The sequence below is a fragment of the Patiria miniata genome, unplaced genomic scaffold (assembly GCF_015706575.1).
Source record: "Patiria miniata isolate m_02_andy unplaced genomic scaffold, ASM1570657v1 HiC_scaffold_7, whole genome shotgun sequence".
NCBI classification, from domain to species: Eukaryota; Metazoa; Echinodermata; class Asteroidea; order Valvatida; family Asterinidae; genus Patiria; species Patiria miniata.
This window is the reverse complement of record NW_024037074.1, coordinates 31478115-31500383: the sequence shown is the minus strand read 5'-3', so window position 1 is coordinate 31500383 and position 22269 is coordinate 31478115. Positions and strand designations below refer to the sequence as shown.

At 42.1% G+C, this 22269-nt stretch overlaps 1 protein-coding gene across 1 annotated transcript; it reads left to right on the top strand.

Annotated features, from left to right (window-relative positions):
* Positions 1-3257: 3257 nt before the first annotated feature.
* On the top strand, positions 3258-11516 carry LOC119718756 (glutathione hydrolase 1 proenzyme-like). Its single transcript, XM_038188164.1, has 11 exons — positions 3258-3599; positions 4065-4238; positions 4919-5136; positions 5682-5874; positions 6328-6491; positions 6931-7083; positions 7461-7597; positions 8420-8673; positions 8899-9121; positions 9724-9843; positions 11065-11516. Exons 1-11 carry the CDS (start codon positions 3529-3531, stop codon positions 11209-11211), a joined length of 1854 nt encoding a protein of 617 aa, XP_038044092.1. The 5' UTR covers positions 3258-3528; the 3' UTR covers positions 11212-11516.
* The last annotated feature ends 10753 nt before the right edge of the window (positions 11517-22269 follow it).

Genomic DNA, 22269 nt, shown 5'->3' with positions numbered 1-22269 from the left:
GTGCTGGCAAACTTTAATGGTAGTACAATACAAAGCCTGAATCGGGCCAGTGCCGGCCCTCTTGCGACAAGAATAACGGTAAGACCGCACACAGCCTGTATCGGGCCAGTGCTAGCCTCTTACGACAAACCATATCGGCAAGACGGAATGCCTGAATCGGGCCAGTGTCAGCCATCCTCTTGCGACAAGCCATCACGGCAAGAAAACGGCACGCAGCCTGAATTGGGCCAGTGCCGGCCCTCTTAAGGCAAACCATATCGGCAAGACGGTATAGAGCCTGAATCGGGTCACTGCCGGTCCTTTCAGAAAGACTACTTCGGGCTCGATAACATATCTTGCCATAATGGTTTTGACAGGAATATCACTGGCCTCGTCAGGCCCTGTACCGTCTTTCTGAAAGGACCAGCAGAGACCCGATTCAGGCTCTGTACCATCTTGGCGTTACGGTTGGTTGTATATACATGTAGAAGCACTGGACCAGCTCTGTGCCGTCAACACGGAACTGCATTGCCAGTAATGGCCCGTTTCTGGTTGAGGACCATTGAAACTGTACGGTACTGCCAGAAGAAGCCCATAACAAGCCGGTATTTGCCCTGTTCCATCAAGTTTGTCCGGAACTTGGCCGTTGGAATGTGGTGAGGAGCAAGCTGCTGAGGGAGAGAACCACTAGCTTAACTGCAAGTGGAAGGTTGACATGGTCCGCCTGCCTCCCTGCCATAACTCACTCATCCCTCATCATGTGCAGTGTGTCAACCACCGTGTGACCGGCCGGCTACAGGCGTGCTGCTGACCCTAATTGTGGGGCTCCCAAACCGTATGATGAGGGTCAAGGGTGGCTGAAGACCGGTTTGAGGGGTACATGTACTGGAGCCTGTCTGGTCAATTGGCCCTATCTTGCCACCATCACTCGTTGATCCGTTGGACACTGATGCTGCTGAAAATGAAGAGGGCCAGCAAAAGAGCGAAGTAGTACGCGGTATCCTAAGGAGACTATGGAGATTGACGAAGATGATGTTTTCATGGATTCTGAGGATGTCCCTTAGACTTCGCCACAACGTCATTTGTTTTAAATATCCCAGTAGTCTTTCTGTAATTACCGGTTCAGAAGTAATAAATTGTCATCACTTGCAATGAGGTCTATGCTCTAAGTTGTTTGTACTTATTTCTTCCGTCCTATGACCTTGAATATGACCTTAACACAATGATGAAGACCTCAAATTTACACATCCTATGACCTCAAAGATCATGATTAACCATATTGTTCACATAAAATTGTTTTTGGGTTAATGAAAAAAATCTGAACAATAAGCTTTTTATTACCCATATCAATGGGAGTTGGACAAAAAACGTGCATGTCTGAAAATGAAAAAAAGAAGTATTTTATTAATAAAATGCCCTTGACCCTTGTCCTTGGAGAAAGAAAATGGCCTCTGATTATTTCTAAACCACCATCAATCGATTCCATGACCCTAAAAAAAATATAACGGTAAGCTTTTTATCCACTGGCTATAATTTAGGAATTTTCATAATATTGGGTCATATCCAAAACTTAGGGGGTGGGATCAAATATTGAGCCATAAGTCCAAAATAAAATGCCACATATTTTTTTCATTAAATGGATTTGGTAATTGGGATAATGTGGGAAATTTGTAAAGCAATAAGTAGGCCTCTATCACCATATCTATGAGAGATGGGTAAAAAATAATGCCGGTGGGGAAATGAAAATGACACATTTTTTTACCTAAATGACCTTGACTTTTGCCTGAATCACGTGACCTTGACCTCCAGCTATTTTAGAAACCTCGAAAATCGATTCAGCACCCCCAAAAGCCATAATTTTGACACCAAGATTATCAAAATCGGCTCATTAGTCACTAACATATGACATTTAGCGTTTTAATTATTTGCACGGCAGCCATCTTGGAAATATGCAAATTAGGGCATCATGGGACAATTTTTTTCGCTGGCAACATCAAAATTCTTTAATCTGATGTGCTAGGGATTCTAAAAATCATCTTGGAATTTTATTATTTTTTTGGGGGGGGGGGGTGCATTGGAACCCATTTCTCCTGCCGTACTAATACATGTTTGCACAATTGACTGACTCCAGTCGAACTATTGTAATGTCAACGACCTTGAGGGGTGCACGCCTGCAATAAAATTCCCATAGACACTAGTGCTAAATGCCCATACTTCAAAATTCATTCAAAAATACTCAGAACTCTCACAGATATTCAAGCTGCACAGAATGTCATCTTTCATTTTCTTTTCAATTTTTGGTGGGTTGGCCATTTACTTTTTGAGATATTCTCACCCACAAAAGAACACCCCTAAAACGAATGATGTTTCCCAAGCTGGAAAAGTAGCCATTTTGAAAAAGAATCCCTCCACAACATGGATAAATAGCGCCACTTTCGGGCCCGATTGCATCCAAAATGCTCAGAATTGGAAGATCCAAGTCCAGGCCAGAGGTTCAGTGCCACATGTCTTCATTTCCCCAATTCCATGGCTCTCAGAACTCTCTATTATAGAATATTTTGAGAGTATAACTTTTATTCATGAGCTCGGCGGACGGATTTTTGGCCTATTTACAGGCGTGTGCACCCTGAGACAATGGCGGTAGCACAAGTTGTTCAACTGTTAATGTTTCCGTTTCTTAACACAACCATTTTCGACTAGCGTGCGCTCGATCCAGGCCAGGATCATCTAATGGGCACAAAAGGCACTGTGCCTAGGGCTTTCGAACAATTCGGAGGACTATACGGACAACTTGGGGGCCAAGGAAAATGCCGCAGTGTGCCATAAAACTGAAAGGCCTACCCACACACATACAAGTGTGTATTTGCCTTCAACCGGGGACTCCCTGTTGTCCCTCTTTTGTTTGTACAAACTTTTTAGGAAGACCTCGCATATATTTTGTACACGAATCCAAATTGGGGACCTCTCGGGAGTTAGGGACCCTATTGTCCTCTTTTGTTCAATGTCCCTTATTGAAAGCAAAACAAACTCAGTAAATAAACTTCCATTGACCCCAATGTTAAATGTTCCCACTTCAGAAATTCGGGGAAAATACTCACAACACTCCAAGGTGTTCGAGACACACATCAAATTAAAGCTTATATCATCATCCTTCATTTTCTTTTCAATTTACGTGGGGTCAACGGATGACTTTTAGGAAAAATTTCCATCCGAAGATGGTTACCCCTTAAAATAGTCCTAAAGCCCATCGCCATTTTGAAAAACGATTGGTAATTGGCCGAACGTGGTAAGTGACCAAAGTCCGATGTGCAACTCCACGATAAGCGATATCGCTGATAATATACATGATTATACTCACCTCAAAAGTACGTACCCAGATAAATCAGGTTAAACCTGTGTAGCCTGAGGGTTTTATTATTTACACGGTTTCAACAAGCACTTGCGTGGTCGACATCCATTCCAAATTCTATATTTCCATTCAATCAATTTATAGTGTTCCTTTTGTGCATTATCCAACGAGCCAACACAGCCTGTCGCGCTTTGTACCAAATGAGCAAACACGTACACCCCCGCAATTTATACACGAGAGTGCAAACACAAAAGATGAACAAATCGGTCAGGTGAGTGCTTATTTATTTGGAAAAAAAAGTAAACTATTCAATTTCACGCAGTCTTTTCTCTGTCATTACTGAAGTCCTTATTTAGGTGTTTTTTGGTCATTGTCATTTATAGGCCTAAATGAAGCTGTTTGATTGCTTGCGATAGATCAGTAAGACCCTCGGCCTCCAAATATGTCGCGAATGATAGAAATCTTGGAAGTGTTATGAAGCAAGCAACATTTGTTTACATGTTTAAGGAAGACAATTATGTTCTTTTACCTGAAAAAAGGCACCGCGACTATCAATAGATGGATAAAATAATAGATCCTTCTCCTCTGTCATCAATTTTAGTGACTTTTCTCAGTGTGCATCATGTCTTACAAGGTTTTCGCCTACTTTTTCCAACGGTATAAGCTGCTCTTATCGGATATGGCTGTCCGAAATTAAATGATAAACATAAACGTACTCGTCCATTGTTTATTACAGAAAGCGTTATATTGTGATCGCATGTGTGGTAGTTGTGGTTATCCTAGCGGCTGTAGGGCTCGCCGTGGGCCTTACGCTGGGCCTCAGGGATAAGGATGACACATCTCCACAGATTGGGGTTTACCGAAAGGCAGCCGTGGCTACAGATTATGGCCCCTGCTCGGAGATGGCAAGGTAATGAAGCATGCCCTCTGATTAGATTTGTTTTAACGTTGATATGCAGGTTTTTGGAAGTAGATCCCCCCAGAAACAGTAGCCTATTTTCTTTCCCGCCCGACCATCCGTGCTGGATGGTAGCAAGAATGGGAGACTTTTGAGACGTTGGTGGCAGCAAACATACCGGTATTTTGATTGTATACGTCATGTGAAATCTGAAGTGCGCATGCTCAATGTGACTTAACAATGGAAATAGGACCGGCGTGTTTGCTGCCACCAACGTCTCAACAGTTTCTCATTACTTTTCGGCCACCCGGCCACCGCAAAGTTCGAGAAGGAGGCTCGATGGGGGGGGGGGGGGGGGGGGGAAGGAGGACTGTTCAAAATGGACGATTTTTGGACACTAACAGACACTAACGAAAACCCCGGCGGAGCTCGTTGAAGAGGGTATTATACTATTAGTTGCGGTGGTGAGGTGTTGGCGCTTTCATTTCCCTCAACAAGAACCAAAACAAGAGACAAAATGCAGCCGGGGAGGGGAGGTGGGAGCTCTCTGCAAAAATGGCCTGCCAAAAAAGATGATTAGTTTGTAGCAGCCATTCAGGTCGGATCCGTAGCATATTCGGAGTTTTCCAAATGAACAAAGTGTGTTTATTGTAATCAGTATCTATAAAAATTGTCATTGACTTATTCCACAGGGACATTCTTCTAGACGGTGGTTCGGCAGTTGATTCAGCCGTAACAGCCGCCCTTTGCCTGGGCGTGGCTAGTCCGCAGAGTTCGGGGCTCGGTGGGGGGCTGTTTATGGTAATCTACAGTAAAGATGGCTCAACAGAGACTATCATGGCTGTCGAAGAAGCCCCGGCCGCATCAGATTTTGATATGTTTGTGAATGACACTGATCAAGCCAACTACGGTATATCTTTGCATCCTTCCAAGATATTGATTCGCACATTTGCCATTTGTTGATACATTTTTCCGGTTTTATCACCAACAATTTGCCGATCTTTGCCAAACTACTTTGAAGTTGTGGACCTTTCTTAGCCCAGTTGCTTATACATGTATTTAATTCTTGACGAGTTCTTGACAGATTGGTCGAGATCACCAAACTTGGTAGTCAGATTGTGTTGTCCCTAAAATGGTGACATCGGTTGTTGTTTTTTGGAAAGGTGTCTGATGTTGTAAATTCATCTTCAAAATCTAACCATTCAGGACCTCAAACTCATAATGCTTTGCCATCAAGTTAGTCTTCGTGGAGGTCGCAGATTCCAATCCGGCTTCACTAAACCTCTGAGGAAAATGTTTGTGTTGATATGCCTTCCGCAGCCATTATTATTATGATTATCGGCATCAGCTTTATTCGTGACATTTTGGGACTATTGTAGCATGACAGTTATCTGATTTAACACAAATGCTTCACCGGAAATTTTCCCATCAATTCTTTGTTTAAATCATGCACAGGAGCAAAAGCCGTAAGTGTACCTGGTGAGTTGGCGGGATTGTGGGCAGCACATCAGAAGTACGGAGAACTGCCGTGGAAACAACTCGTTACACCGGTCATTGATATGGCAGAACACGGCTTTCCGCTCGCATGGCATACTGCGTACTGCCTGAAAATTCTGGAGAAAGACTTCGACCGTTGGCCGATTCTTAGGTAAATTTGAATGATTGTTTGTGCTCTTAATGTATTCCTGCATGCGGACTTTATAGAGCTTGACACAATTTCTTAACTGGATTATCGGTTGAGCTCCTCTTTGAGCCGAGCCAGGCCGTGCTTATCCGAATCGAACCAAGTGGAGTCGAAAAGCCGAGCCGAGCTGAGCAGAGCATATGCTAGCCTTGTCGACCTCAGTGTAAACAGTTTAACTTAGGCTTATGTAAATGTTTAATCCAGTTTAGAAATTTTAACTAAGAATTCGCCGGAAGTGTAAAAAAACGATCATTTTGTTCGGAAGCCTTAAAACAGGAAGGAGCACACAAATGCAGTATTTAATACTTATTTTGTTTGGGTGTGAGGAAATCCTGCGCACTCAGGCAGAGATCGCAGGGTAGGAGGGCAAGGAATAGCACTGCGCCAACCTATCTGACATACGCTCTGTTCATGCAGGCAGCTGTACACGAAGCCTGACGGGTCGTTGATGGAGGAGGGCGATATCATCACAGCACCTACTGGTCTGGTGCAGACGCTTCGTGCAATTGCTGACGAGGGTGGGGCAGCCTTTCATGGTGGAGAGATGGGTCGGAAACTTGTCCAAGATATCAGAGACCAAGGGAAGAAATAATTGTTAATTCCTATGCATCATTCTGATAAAGCATATTAAATCCTTACAATTGACAAAATAAACCCGGGGAAACATTTCCCCAGCTCCCCAGCTGAACTTAAGACGTGATGTTTGGGCAGTAGCAGAGAGAGTTCTACGGGGCATGGCAAAAAATACTTCAACCGAAGCGGAAGATGAGGTCAAGTTTTCAACAAAAAAAAGCAAAAACAAAACAAGACAATATGGCCGTTTCGCTGGGTTAGTTAAACTTCAATTAATCGATCGAGTTTGGGGTTGAAATAAGGACTTTTGGGTAGAATTATGGCATTTTACTTGATTCAGTGATGATATGGTGGACTTCTGATAATTCGTTAATGTTTCACTCAAATAGTGCCCTCCCCCCCAAAAAACTCCTAATTTTTGGCATCTGTTTTTGTCACCTGTAACAGGTGGAATAATGACTTTTGAAGATTTGACCAGTTACAGCGCCACTTGGGAACAACCCGTCGCTTTTAGCACGAGGGAAGGGCAGCATAGTGTAATGTCCACACCGGTTACATCAAGTGGAAACCTGGTGCAGTTTACCGTCCGCGTTATGGACGGTGAGTCTTGGGCTTATCTTAACATTAATGTTGGAGAAGCTACTGAGCAGGCAGTCGGAATCATTCACCAATGACTATCATCTTTATCCTTTATTGCTTTGGAAACAACGTGGATGGTTTATATCACGAATTCTTTCCTTCAACCAACGGAATACCCACTTTAATTATCGATGGTCATTTCTTTAGACCCAATAAGCTGTAATACTACAACATTGGCTTTCGTATAAGCGGATGGCAAAGAGAGTCAGCTTATTGGTGTTTTTTTTTAATTATTATTTTGGGGGTGGGTCAGAAATAGGAGTAAGGGCCTATGGTGCAGAAGTGCAACAATTAGAGGTTTTTTTAATACATTTTAATTGTCGTTTTTCATTTTGCAGAATGTAACTTGGCTAGCGTGAACCTCGACACATACGAGGGCAAATTGAAAATGTACCACTATTTCATAGAGGCTAGCACGTTTGCTATTGGGCTGCGGCTGCACATTGGAGATTTTGGCAAAGCAGAAAATGCAAAGGTATTAATAAGGACTGATTTTTTTTTAAGAAAATGGCAACGTGTTTCAAATATATTTTAAATGGCCTTGTCGATTGCATCATGAACAATATTACCCCCCTCAAAAACTATACTGTTCCAATGTTGTCTGCGTACATTTTGTTTCTTAGCGTGTCCTTGTAACAGGTTACTGGGAACGATTGTAGGTCTCAGTCCAAGGGCGGATCCAGAACACAATTTTTGGGGGGGGCCAAAAAAATTTTTGGTCCCCCCAAAAAGTGGGTCAAAAAAATTACGGCGTGGGGTTCGGGGCCCGCTGAAGGGCCCCGAAAAATTTTTGGATTCTAGATGCTCTGTAGTGCGATCTGAGGCAATTTCTGACCACTTTAACCAATGTTTTTTTTGAGGGAAAGATGGTGGTGTACTCATTGCCTGCCGTTATTGCGATGTCACATAAAAAAAAAAAAATTGATTTCGTTTTGGGGGGGGGCCATGGCCCCCTTTGGCCCCCCCCCCTGGATCCGCCCTTGTCTCAGTCCAGTCTATGGTTTGTATTGGCTTATTCCTGCATGGGTATTACATGTACACGTTTGTTGTGTCGTCACCCAGTACGGTATCCGTAAAGGAAGGCACGATCATTGTATACATACCTGTGAGATATCAGCTGGTAGCTGGGATTGTTTTCGGAATGTACGTGAACTCGATGAATAGGAAAAAAGATCAGATTTGCGCATTGAAAGCCTATACTGGTGAAATCATATATAATATCCTTGAATTCTTAATTTACAAGCATGGTCTGTCTTAACACTATGAAGGAAACAAAATAGTAAATTCTACCCATCAGTCTGTTGCTGCCTTGTCGTCTAAAGAGTACGCCCAGACGATCTGTTCCAAGATCAACGAAACCCACGTGACGTATCCCTCCGGTCAGGATTACGACACTTTTAATGACCTCCCCGATGCCTTCCGAGCAGCGCCAGCCCCAGAGCAAGCCGATGAGGGAGAAGCTTTGGACACAATGAATGGAGATACAAGTCACTTGAGCGTCTATTCTGAGCACGGAGATGCTGTGTCGATGACTACATCAGTAGGTCGATAGTGAGTCCGCAACTTTGTCCAGATTTGTCACATGTTATAGCAAATTATTTCTAACGCGAGTGCTCTTAGCTCCCTGATATATCAAAGTACAGCACTACTGGCTCGCTATACCAAAAACCTCTAAACTTTACTCACCTGTTTAAGTATCCGTACCAGTTGTAAACTTCACCCAGGTGAGACGTATAATCCCTCTTATATCGTATAATCCCTCTTATATCGTATTAGCTTTGGTAGTAGAACCTTTTCCAACCAGACCGGAATCTTCCTCAATGGCCACATGGGTAACCTTTACTACAACGGCCGGTCACCGCCATGGGAGGCTAACAGACTGGCTCCGGGCGCCCGGGCAATGTCTACCATGAGCCCCTCTATCATCGTTGACGAGGACGGAGTCTTGGGAATCATTGGGTCTTCGGGCGGTATGAGAATTATTTCTACGAATGCATGGGTGAGACAGACTTAATCGTATGAAGCACCTTGTTAAGTTACTCGATCAATAGGTCCCCACAGGGGTAATAATATTTTTGAAGTCAACAGAATTGTTTCGATTAATTGATCACAGGAACGTCGGATAATCTGTCTCTGTCAATACGGTTTAGTTGTTTTTCCTTAACTTTACAGTATTAAATTAATATAGTGTCCACATAATCATATTGTCTTCAGGGCATAAACAAGTACATCACTATCCAGTTGTTCTGTTGGTTTTGTTCTTTTGTTCATAACATACTAACGTTCTCTCTATGAAGCCTTACCTCTTGGTAACCTTGTCTCAGGACTCCGTGCATGACCTGTGCTGAGTTGTTACTTCATCACCAGGACTCACGAGAGCTCATTGACAGAAAGACTTCATGCGCAAAGTATACACAAAAAGTGAATCTGCACAAGCCCCTGGCCTCTTTGCATTACGCGTTAGGGGATGTCAAAGGCTCCGAATGTCCCTCCCAGTTGTCTTCCTATATCTCTCTCTTTAGATCGCTGATGGCATATGTGCATAGAGTCTAAAGCACCTTCATTTCAAGTGCCGTTTGGTTTGTATTCTCAACCCAACAGGTGCTGCTGCGTTCTCTCTGGGGTAGCGAGTCGCTGTCAGATATGATCGACTCTCCAAGGGTGTATCCCTACCGAAGTGCCTCTTTAAGCCGTACCTACTACGAAAAGGACTTTCCTGAGGTAATATGCTACGATCATGATTTGCACACTATAGACGTTTTTAAAGACTAAAGCGACATGTACTCGGATTTTACTGATTGTATTGATTGATGGCCCTAACACCCCCTTTTTCACAGGGCTGCGACCTTTGGGCCTCCCTTGTGCGACCATAACACTGGCCAGGTGGCTGAACATTGGAGGCTCAGAGGAGGCCAAAATAATTGTTGCCTAGGTCGTTCAAGGGTGGTACACAGGATGTTCAGACATCGCCATGGACGCCATGGTCGCCGCAAATTTTGAATATGTTCAAAACAGTCGCACAAAGATCGCCGAGAAGGTTGGTTGCTCAAAGGTGGCTCAAATGAGGCAGAAGGGAGGCACAAGCATTGCCGTGGTTGCAGAATGGATGCACAATGGTCGGCCAATGGTCGCCATGTAATTGATCCGTTCTGTTGCAAATTTGACCGTAAATTTGGGCGATATGCTTCTGCCTCCCTTGTGCCTCCGTGCATAGCAAGCATTGAACGTTGACTGTGGTGACCGCTGTACCTCCATTTGGCGTTGGTTGCCAAAGGTTGCAGCGGGGAAGCACAGGTAAGGCAGGCAAGTGGCTCAGTTAACGCACAGGTCGCTCGTAACTCGACATGAAAATACCCGCAAATTGCAGTTTTGGTGCTTCAATGGAGGCAAAAGGATCGCTGGAGCAGTTAAATAGAAACCATTGAGCGTCCTGGCCATTTTTTGGGTCGCTCATAGGTGGTACAAAGGTCGCAGCCCTGTGTAAAGGGGGCCTTATGGAGTACCGAAGTGAATACGTCACGCTCACAAAATGTGTGTAAAAGACATTGAGCGGGTGATTCAGCTCGTGAACCAACACGTGCGCGTACTTCATTCGTTGCGCTACAATGTGTCTGGTTCTAAATGAAGTCTCACTTCGGTACTCCATTGTTATCAGTGTCCGAATAAATTTCGAGTAAGAATTACATTGCCCCAGCGCATTACCGTGAGGGGAGATATGACTTGAGTTTCTTTTATTTTCAGTTCAAAAACCGGTTTTCACTTAAGACTCATCAATTATTTTAAATTTGGAGAAAATAACCCCGACAAATTTGTTGAAGAGAACGGACATTACAAGAAATATCCCAGGCTAACGAGTTCCTTTTTCGAGGTTGAAGTTACGAGAAACCGATCGGAAGTGCTACGAAGTGAATTCTATATGAAGCCATTTGTTATTGTTTACAGGATCTCGTTAAAGGGCTGAAAGCAATGGGGCACAACATGGTTTCCACCTCGTCCTTCGCAGCTGCCCAGGGTATACTCCGTGGACCCGGGCCGACTATCCAGGCGCACTCGGATAGACGTAAACATGGATATCCCGCCGGCTACTAACCAGCCGTTCTTCTTGCTCAACAATTAATTCAAGAGCGCCCTCAAGGGCTATCCGACTAATCATCGAATTGACCGCCCTAAATGGTTCCCGATCACAAAGTCATTTACCTTAATACGCATACGTGAAACATATCACGTGACTGAGTTAATATATCATACGATTTGAAATGACGTCAGCCGTCCGATCGATTTGTGATTTTGCTTCAAGATTTTGATATTACAAGTAAACTTGTGGTCACCGCAGTGATCATGTAGTCGGTCACCAAAATGTTATCGGTATGGATTTTAGAATTAAACAAGTGAATTAAAAAAAAATGGAAAAGAAGTGAAAAAGGTGAGTTTCTATTTTGCTCTTATGGAGGATATATGGGATTCGTGAACCAAATTTAAACACAGTACTCAAATTCATATGATTCTGGTGTTATAGTTTCCAAAAACATGACACAAAATATGAACTGATACCGAACTGAAATTAGAAAAGAAAAATAGGGCCATATTATGAAAACCTGGAAGCTCCCGCACCGATGGTGTGACTCTAGATCTTATGCAAAACATTGCATTATTAGGTACGTTTACCAGTGGTTGCCACGGGGCGCACATCCTTCACTCTTATAAAACCTGTACACGTGTGGCGGTGCTGCATTGGAATATATCTACATTGAAGCAGTCCTGGAAATGTATTACTTCGCAGAAATAAAATGATATTGCAGACGGACATGTTGGCAAATATGCAAAAAATAACAAACCAAAGGTTAGCGACTTCAAATCAGATAATAAAATAAAGATGACAACTGTAATCTCACATACAATTATCAAACTTACAATAATTATGCTCTCTTCCAAGTTCCTAAAATGTAGGCTACCATATTCGGTACAAATTTTCTGGATAGTTTGAAAAGGTGGCAAAGTCATTGAATGTGCAATAATAGAAAAGATATTTTGAGACTTCTGTTAAGAAGAAATCATCTTTGTTTACGGACAAATCAAATAATACATTTAATTAGATTACTTTTGATAATGTGCCGGTCTCGGTCGGTGGTGCCTAGGCCTGATCTCGGCCGCCCGAACGAGCGGATGTAGATGAGGCTAGGGGGACGGGTCTCCGGGGTTGCATTCAACTAAGCTAGGGGTTGTACGTGGGCGGGGCACAGGGATAGTGGATGGAACTGCGGTCTGATATTTCTACAATAAAGCACTCAAACTATACAACAGCCAGACGTCTATTTGGAGTGATTATTTAATTGTTATTTATTTATTTATTTCATGTTAATTTACCAGGGTAGCCCAATCAGTTGTCAATGAACTGTGCTCCCTGGGGGCCCTGGATTACATAAAAACATGATATAATAACGGCAAAAATTTCAAAAAAAAAAACAAACAAACCACAATAAAAGACTTAATGAATACATTACTATGAAAGAACCCAAGGAATTAAAACCACACAAAATTAAAACCATGGATGAAAACAGACGATGTATATATAAAAAAATTAAAATGGGACATTAATCCCGAATTAAAACATTACATTATCTTGTTAAATATGAGAGAGTGCATTGTCGATTGTCCATAAAAAGGTAACTGTTCTTTAAATACAAACCAGATCACCTTGGTAGTCTTAGGCGACGCCTATATCTCGTCTAAAGATTGATATGCTTGCTAAGCACATGAACGGGTATTTGGCGAACGATCAGAATTACGCCGATTCTGCTACATAATAAGGAGTTCGATTATAGACGTGACTAACTGTGATCTAATTACTCTCTGGATAAGGCGGATACACTGATCTATTTACACAGGCTAACTAAACTAGAATCTGACTAGGCCTACTGACAACTAACGCCTTACTGACTGCTGGCGGAAATTCTGGCAGGCTTAAACGGGACGGAAACACGCCAGGATTGCATAGTAGTCCTACTATGTGACACTAGTGTGTTTAAGACCAGTCTTCCATGTCTTTATCAACCGTTTAAAACCGGCCACGTAACGGGCTCTCAACCAGTAGGAAAGGGGAATTGTATTAGGTATTTATGAATTATACGTGCGTTTGTACCCACACAAACAAACAACGCCCTCATTCTTTCAAGATAAGTCTTATTCAAGTACATGTAAATGTTTTGACAAGTGATCTGCACAGACATACTGAATGTCTTATCCTTGTGGAGTCATTTCTTTGTTATCGTGTACTAAAATTTTCGAGTTTGAAGGTGTACTTTCAAAATGCTCCTATTTTAACCAGAATTAATATCCTGGGCTGGAATTCGGACTTAATATCCCTTAGGCCTACATAAAATGCTTCAATTTGCGACGGATCAACATACCTTGAAAATTCCTATTTGAGTAAAATCCCTATATCCTCGTGGAGACGTATGATAACTTCGTGGAGACGTATTCACCTATATAAAGTGTCCTGTGAAGATGTATACAATCTTCTGTTTCCTATTGTGCACATGTCTCCAGAGGGTACCGTGTACCAGATCAATTTTGTTTGTGGAAGGGATAAGCGGTTACCAGCACCAGGAATGGGCGGTGGCCGGTGGGGACGTGCTGACATTTCAGACCAACCGTTCACTCAATTTCTTTCAATGAAGCACACGGTAAAGTCTTCCGGTCCCCACACAATCCCATCGATTCCTTTGAAGGATACCGGAGTTGGGTCGCCGGGGTTCTTCAAAGTAAAGTGATGCAGCAGGTGTGTAAACAGGAAAAAGAGCTCTTGCCTCGCAAAGTGCTCTCCAATACAGAGGCGGCGACCTGGGTTTTGATTCAAATACAAATAATTGCCGAGTGAAATAAAAATACACTTGTGATAGACATTTGTTTCTCTTTAGACTGAGTCAATTGCGCGCACAGTCTAATATCGAGAACTATTTTGTCACTTTGACATAAGTTATCATGTTTATCGGATATCAACTTCTCAGATGCTTCTCAGGGAGCTCTTTTTTCATTGCTCTCCTTTTTGTCTAACATTTGAACACCCGCCCAAATTGTGGTAACTCAGTGCAATTATATTGCACCAGAGTGTTCGAGAGCTGAGCATTTATGTTCGTACTCTTTCTTCAGCCTTTTATTTATTAACGTCTCAGCTTGTTGTTCTTGTAGGCAATAGTGAAGCAAAACATAATCAAACTCATTCTAGCCTGAGACTTTATAAGCTTACCGATTCCAAATGGTGTGAGCTCATCACGCGATTGAAACCTTCCTCCTTTGTCAAGAAATCGCTCCGGGCGAAAGCTCCTCGGTATCTTGAGATATTGCCCGAACTATGAGTGTCTTCTTTTTACTCAATACTAGTGAGGCATCCGTGTTGACGCTGTTTAGGCAGTGGTGACCACTGTGCATGTAGCGCGCCCTCTATTGAAAAAAAAATATAGTATTAAACCGCTTGGTACATTTGTCTCCGTGCGAAAAGAAAGACAGAACAGTTTTGCTGGAAAAAGTGTTTGGGTAAAATGCACTTGGAAAAAAAATGAAACAAATGAACTTCTTTGAGATTTCTTTGGTTATTGCCCAAAAAGGAGTATGAATTGTTTGCCATGAACTTTGCTCTCATTCGGATTACATTTTTCAAGTTTAAAACACTAATGTTTCAATCTCATTTTCTTGCTTGTTTGACGAACTCCCATGAAAAGAAACTCCTGAGTGTAATGAATTACGAAGAATTATTGGGCGGAATTTCAATATAATGAAATCAGTAAATCGCGACTTATCACCCAACAATAGGCTATTTTTTGGTCATTATTCGATGCCATTCATTCGGAATGTATTTTTCAGGTTTAACACACTAAGTTGTTTCGCTCACATCATTTGTACTGTTTGTAAATTCTCATCAAATTAAATGTCCGAATGTGACACATTAAAAAGTAATGGATGCAGATACACACCTTGGAGAGTGCGAGCTCGTAATTGTGTGAAATTCGAATGCAAATGGGCCCTAAAATTGGTCTATTTTGCAATGATGGAGCGCAGGCATCATTTTTCAAAATGGCGATGGGCCACATGACTTCTAGTCCGTGGCCTATGGGGAGGGGGGTCCCAGTGCACCCCCACCCCCCAGAAACCACTGCCACCGATATTTTTAAGATCCTTGGCATGTCCCCAATAGGAAAAAAAGGTGTTAACAGTGAACATTTAGGGATGCTCTCTCTCAGGAGGCCAATCTTTGGAATTTCCTATGATTGAGCTTAGAAGGCATTTTCTTAGCACTAGGGTTGGAAGGGGACGAAACAAAACGCCATAACCTAAACAGACCTTGACCGATCGTAATCAAACTCAGCACACTTATTCTTCATTAATAGGTCTTTCAAAAAATATTTTTGGTTGCCATGGAATCTAACTATAGAGGGTGCTACGGTCAAACGAAATATATATACTCCCAAGACAGCAAAGTCACCGATTCTTGTGTCCTACAGAGATCACGGTCGTTGGCTTAGGTTAACTTCGCCCCATTCCTCCAATCATCGCAGTCAAAGAGATCATCCAGTGCACCAAGTTCAGCCGCTGTCATCTTTACAAGTCCATCGCTGACGAGGTCCACCTGCAGATCCACCGAGCCCTCCGGGAACACTAGCCAGCCAATCCCCAAATCTACAGACAAGATCGTGCAGCCATCACCTCCCTTTGTCAGGACAAGTCCAATCACATCTTCTAAAATGACAAGGCCAGCTCCACTAAGTCAAATGCAGACTTTATAATAACTGCAAGGTGTGGGATATTCTTGACTTTGGTTCATACCGTCCCTTTTGCAAGGACCCCCACCATCCACCTAGAAGATGTTCCAAGGGAAACTGTTCATCCTCCAGGGGTCTGGCAACATCCCACAATCTTTGTACAGGCAACTCCCACCCAACATCTCGAAATACCTAATCTTTTTCAGACAACCGATGATACAAAGCCGGATTCTTCAGTGCACTCCGTGAAGGCCTCCAAAGGGGACCCCACGCACAACACAGCCATACACCTCACCAAAATGCTTCATCCACTAGTTAGCAACACCAAACACCGCATCAAGAATTCTGAGAGTTTGCCATCTTCACCTCAGACCTCACGCTCCAGTCAAACGCTGTCAGAGTAGTCTGCTCGGGAGTCATTTCTCTCTTTATCAACATACTCAGCGCCAGTTGACCTGTAGTATCGTGAATAGAAAGACTTTAACCGGACCCTACACACAAGGATACTACAGACCCCACACCAGACAAATGTCATGCATTCTGCTTACTTGTGTGTCATCTAAGTCAATGGCATCTCTCATGTCATAAAGTCTGACCAATATATTCATGGAAAAAATTGAGCAGACCACCATCATCACGGCAGAGCACAGACCACATGTTTGGCTTCTTCATTGTCAAGTGATGACACCTTCATCATCTGGCAGCATGGGTCTACTGCTCCTCTTCTTCCCCAACCAAAGGTTCTCCTATACCTAAAAACCCCATTAATTAGGGTCACATGCGAAAGATCACCCCTTCCTTGAATGAGAGTTGTACTTTCAACGCATCCTGACCAGAAGAATGGCATCAAAGCTTTCATCATACAACTCCCCCGAAAACCACAATGTGCTGCAATATCAAAAGAACCAGCAAGACCTAACCTTCAGACTCGGAATTGTTAGAATCCTTTGCCAATGTGATTAAAGTGTACATCGACGAGGCTTTTATAGTGACCTCCCCACTTCTAATTCTAGGTGTACTCAGCTGCCCAAGACTGTCATAGAGTTGTAATGATCTCCAACCTTCCCAATCGGATGCAAGAGACCAACAGTTCGGATACTGAACAGTCCGAGGATAACCACTGGGTCTATTCCAGGACACGGAACCCCAAGATATTGGTTCATCTAACAGTGATATCTGGTGCCCTATAGTCTTTCAGACAACCCAATGGGTCACCTATACGCACGGAAAGCTTAATTCCCACACCTTGTAGTCAGTCTATGGGTCTCCTATACCACTGACAACCTTTATTTCACAACTTCCTTCTATCACACTGATACCCCAATGATCAGCTATATGTAAATGTTGCATCCCCTGCCTCAGTCATCCTACACTCTTTGGGTGTTGGAATCCCTCTTACTCCTGACGAAGAGCAGAGTGTACTGTCATATGTCAAAAACCTGGAGTTTCCCCTGGTTCTTGTAAGACCCTAACAGACTAAAAAAGATAAGTCTCGTCTCTTTGTTTAATCTTAAACTGATTCGTTCAGGGTTTAAATACAAAATGAACCACATACATGTACAGGTGAACCACGCTGATATAAAACTTATCTACTCTTGGGGTAGTCTCCATCCGAAGCAGTGAAAAATGTAAACAGTTGCTCAACTTCAGTTGGACAATAATTATTTGATAGTTTGCATGTGTTTCTGTTGACTAATGTACCTCCCGTACGTCATCGCTGAGCTACGAATATTCCCATCTATGCTTAGATTAATTAGCGACATACGCATAGTTTTGCGATGACAAAATCTTCCAAAAATTAAGTAATTTCAACATTTTACCCAATTTGTGTTTACAAGTATGGATCCAACATGCTAGAATGGATCACATCCATGTTGCTTTTTTTGATTTGCCTCTTATCTAACTGCCACTTAGGCTAAAAACTCACAAAATCTCTACTTATTGAAAAATGTATATATATTATTATATTTATCTGGGTATAGAGTAAGGCTCTCTAGACGGTTTCCATGACGATTCAAGGCATTTTTGGAAAGATAAATATATGACCATATACCATGTCAAGCTTAACCAAGATTGGAAACGGTATATGCATGTATCTGGAAGATTGAACTGACACCTACCAACCCAAAGGCTAAGAATACCAGAACCAAGATTCATCAGGACGTTGTTTAACTGAAAATGTATATGATTTTCAATTTGCAAAGACCTAACTCTCAAATTAGCTCATCAGAAATTGGACAATCTTAACTTAACTTGTGTTTTATGATTTGGTGGCTTTCAAGACGAAAAGTAAGCTGTAATGTTAATGATGAACAACTTTTCGGAAAATTTTCAAAATAAACATGTATATATATTTCGTTTGACCGTAGCGCCCTCTATAGTTAGTTCCATGTCAATCAAAGATATTGTTTGAAAGATCTATTCATGAAAAATAAGTGTGCTGAGTTTGATTAAGATTGGTTAAGGTCTGCTCAGGTTATGGCATTTTGTTTCGTCCCCTTCGAACCCTAATGCTATAAGAAAATGCCTTCTAAGCTCAATCATAGGCCATTCCAATAATTGGCTTCCTGAGAGAGAGCATCCCTAAATTTTCACTGTTAACATCTTTTTTCCTATTGGGGACATGCAAAGGATCAAAAAAATATCGGTGGCGATGGGTTCGGGAGGGGGGGGGGTGCACTGGGACCCCCCCCCCCCCCATAGCCCACGGACTATTCTTTAAGGGGATGAACATTGTTGCATGGAATTTTCTCCCAAAAGTCATCGGATTACCACCCAAAATTACACTGAAAATGAAAGATCATGAAATAAGCTTTGATGGGTGTCTCAAACACTCTGGAGAGTTTTGAGTATTTTAAATGATGTTTGGAAGTTCGCGTAAATATCACTGATGTCTATGGTAGTCGAGTTACCGGTCTGCGCCCTATTACAAACAAGCACCAAGTGGTACATGCTAAATTGACTTCGGCAAAAACCGCAAGCCTTATCGTAGAGAATAAGTTAAGACAGAAGTACCGGACTAACCTTCACAAGACTGTGGATTTTGCCAACCAAACCGAATGGTGTTTTCCATATTAGAACCAAACTGCTAATATATACCGCCTCTTTTACACATTTAGATCACGCCCACAAAATGGGTTGAAAATAACAGGTGTTTAATGCTAGAATTTCTTATTTTATGTTTAACTTGATTTCAAAGCATAGAAAAAGGAAAACGGATGTTAAATACAGTTTTTATGAGTTTGTATTGTTTGCACCCCCATTTTTTTAAATCAAGCTCCACCCTCAAAAAATGGGCCACATCCAGGATGGCTCCCGATGTTAAAATGATTTCTAGCCCATTTCGCTTCCGCGTGCCACATTTCATGCTTTTACCACACAGTGGTTTTACCACAAATGGACAAAAACCGTTACAGAAGGAATTTAATATAATTTAAGGAAATTGCAGTGCAAGGACACTGCAATTTTACCATAAAGTGAAACATTTTGACCTAAGCAGCTTAACTATAATGGAATTTTGCAAATTGTGATATTAATATCTGTATTAAAAATGCACACTCCATCCAGAAAAAAGTGGATTTATTTGCTGAGTAAAATTGGTGAGTACAACGATTCTGTAATTGTTGCTCAATATTGAGTAAAATGAAATGTATTTTATACCTCTTACTTGTGTCATATTTGGTGCATGTTAAGAGGGTTAAGCGGTGCCTATGGCGATGAGCACAAAATGCAGAACTGGCCAAGCTGGAAGGTAACATGACTGAACAAAAAGGTTAACAAGAATTGCATTTACAGCCTTTTATTCTAATTAGCCAATACTTCTTGTTTCCGCTCGCAGGACTTTATTTTTTTTTAAATTATTGTAACCCTTCTTCCCATCCGAAGCTAGCTGGCTCCGGATACTGCATTTATCATAAGAAATACCATTAAATAATTACTATAAGCAATATCATGAGAGGCAATCCTTGAAAGCAAAGAAATAAAATGCCATTATTGCATAAAGCATAGAGTACGTACGCACGAAAGCGGGGGTGGTGGGATGGGTTGTTAATAATATTGCATGCACCACGCGTACAGGGATAAGGGGGTATAAGCCAATGCGTACATACCCAGACAATAATCTGTTTTTAAATATATGCCATGAAACAAATATGAAATACCTAAAATTTCCAATTTGTATGCATCGAAAATACAATAAAATAGTTATAAACACTGTGCCTTTCGCCCGCAAAATTTATCTTTCCTGTTCCACCGCCAGCCGACTCCTTTATAGGTCGGTAAACTTCAGAGCCCGCGCCATTACTAAATAAGACTGTTTCCATTAGCGTGGCCAGCGTAGCGCAACGATGCTTTGAAATGCGTGTAGATGTACACGTACACCATGATGTTTGTACAGTTAACTGACTCTAGTCGAACTATTGCAATGTCAACGACCCTGAGAAAATGGCGGTAGCACAAGTTGTTCAACTGTTAATGTTTCCGTTTCTTAAAGATATAGTCAATCATTTGTAATTTTTGAATTGTGTTCGTTTGAAGCAACAAAAGTGTTCAAATAGTAATGAAGGATACTGAACAACTAATCTGATGAAGTTTCAGCTCAGCTTCAGCTGTATATTTAGAGAAAAACAACATTCTAGGATCTCAATTTCAAATCAAAAGTTGCTGAATCATGTTTTGAATTGGGCCTGAATTCAACGCCCGAGATGCGTTCTCACTGAGCCGATTGCAGCTATACGCGATGTCGCGCACTGATCCGACGAATTATAGCACCCGCGCGGGCGTGTGCGTCGTGCCAATGTTTGCGCGCGCTTCGCCGAATAACAAAACGAACTACTAATTTAAATTTTCCTACGGTGCGTCTTAAAGATATAGTCCATCATTTGTAATTTGTGCATTTTGTTCGTTTGAAGCAATAAAAGTGTCCAAAATCTAATGAAGGATACTGAACAACTAACCTGATGAAGTTTCAGCTCAGGTTCAGCTGTTTATTCCGAGAAAAACAGCATTCAAGGATCTCAATTTCAAATCACAAGTTGCCGAATCATGTTTTGAATTGTTTTGAATTGCAGCTATACGCGATGTTGCGCAATGATCCGACGAATTATAGCAACCGCGCGCGCCTGTGCGTCGTGCCAAAGCTTTTGCGCGCTGCGCCCAATAACAAAACGAACTACTAATTTAAATTTCCCTACGGTGCGTCTTAAGACGCACCGTTGAAAAGGCCTTCTTTCGTTGATGATAGCTTGCCAGGAAGATTAATTTCACAGGGAATTTAGTCCACTTACTATCTTTTAACCAAGTATGTTTTTCAACAATAATACGCCAAATACTTTTTTCGGATGGCTGCAAATGATGGACTATAGCTTTAAGACGCACCGTTGGAAAGGCCTTCTTTCGTAGATTACTTCAAAATGACAGCTTGCCAGAAAAAAATGATTTCACAGGGAGTTTAGTCCCCTTACTATCTTTCAACCAAGTATGTTTTTCAACAATAATTACGCCAGTTACTTTTCGGATGGCTGCAAATGATGGACTTCAGCTTTTACACAACCATTTTCGACTAGCGTGCGCTCGATCCAGGCCCGGATTATCTAATGAGCACAGTAGGCACCGTAGGCCTACGAACAATTCGGAGGCCTACGGACAACTCGGGGGCCAAAGAAAATGCTGCAGTGTGCCATAAAACTGAGAGGCCTACCCACAAACACACAAGTGTGTATTTGCCTTCAACCGGGGAACCCATGTTGTCCCTCTTTCGGGGATCTCTCGGGAATTAGGGACCCTATTGTCCTCTTTTGTTTTATGTCCCTTATTGAAAGCAGATACAAACTCACACAAGCAGAATTTTTTTTTTTTTAAAGCTTTAGGGTCTCTCTAAGAATTTTCGATTTCACCAACTGACGCTGTACAGCATCACATGTAGGCCCTACGTATAAAATGTACGTGTAAAGTCCGTTCTGAAGCACGGTGCCAATATGGGCGTCGATCGGTGGGGGACGAGAGAATATCGTTCCCCCTACTATTTTCGTCCCCGAAAAAAAAAATGGCAGAAATTTGCTTCTATAGCTTAGAATAGCCGATTCAAGACTCCCAACTAAAAAATGATGCTTAAATGATGATCTTTCGCTAAACAAAAATTGGTTAAAGTGGTCAGAAATTGCCTCAGATCGCACAACAAAGCGTCTATAATCCATTTTTTTTTACCCCACGCCGTTTAAGCTTCGCACTCGCATTAGTTTTGATCAAGATAAACAGGTATGTACCCCCCCCCCCCAGGTCTGAGAAGCGATCGACGCCCTTGCCGTGCTAACAGGCTTACAGGTTGCAGACCAGTAAATAAACTTCCATTGACCCCAATGATAAATGCTCCTACTTCAGAAATTCGGGAAAA

What these genes read in the sequence shown, in the direction of transcription:
- LOC119718756 (XM_038188164.1), top strand. Translation starts at nt 3,529, where the DNA reads ATGAGCAAACACGTACACCCCCGCAATTTATACACGAGAGTGCAAACA. An exon ending in GCAAAGCAGAAAATGCAAAG is followed by an intron (nt 7,598 to 8,419) that starts GTATTAATAAGG and finishes TCTACCCATCAG; the next exon opens with TCTGTTGCTGCCTTGTCGTC. An exon ending in ACGAAAAGGACTTTCCTGAG is followed by an intron (nt 9,844 to 11,064) that starts GTAATATGCTAC and finishes TATTGTTTACAG; the next exon opens with GATCTCGTTAAAGGGCTGAA.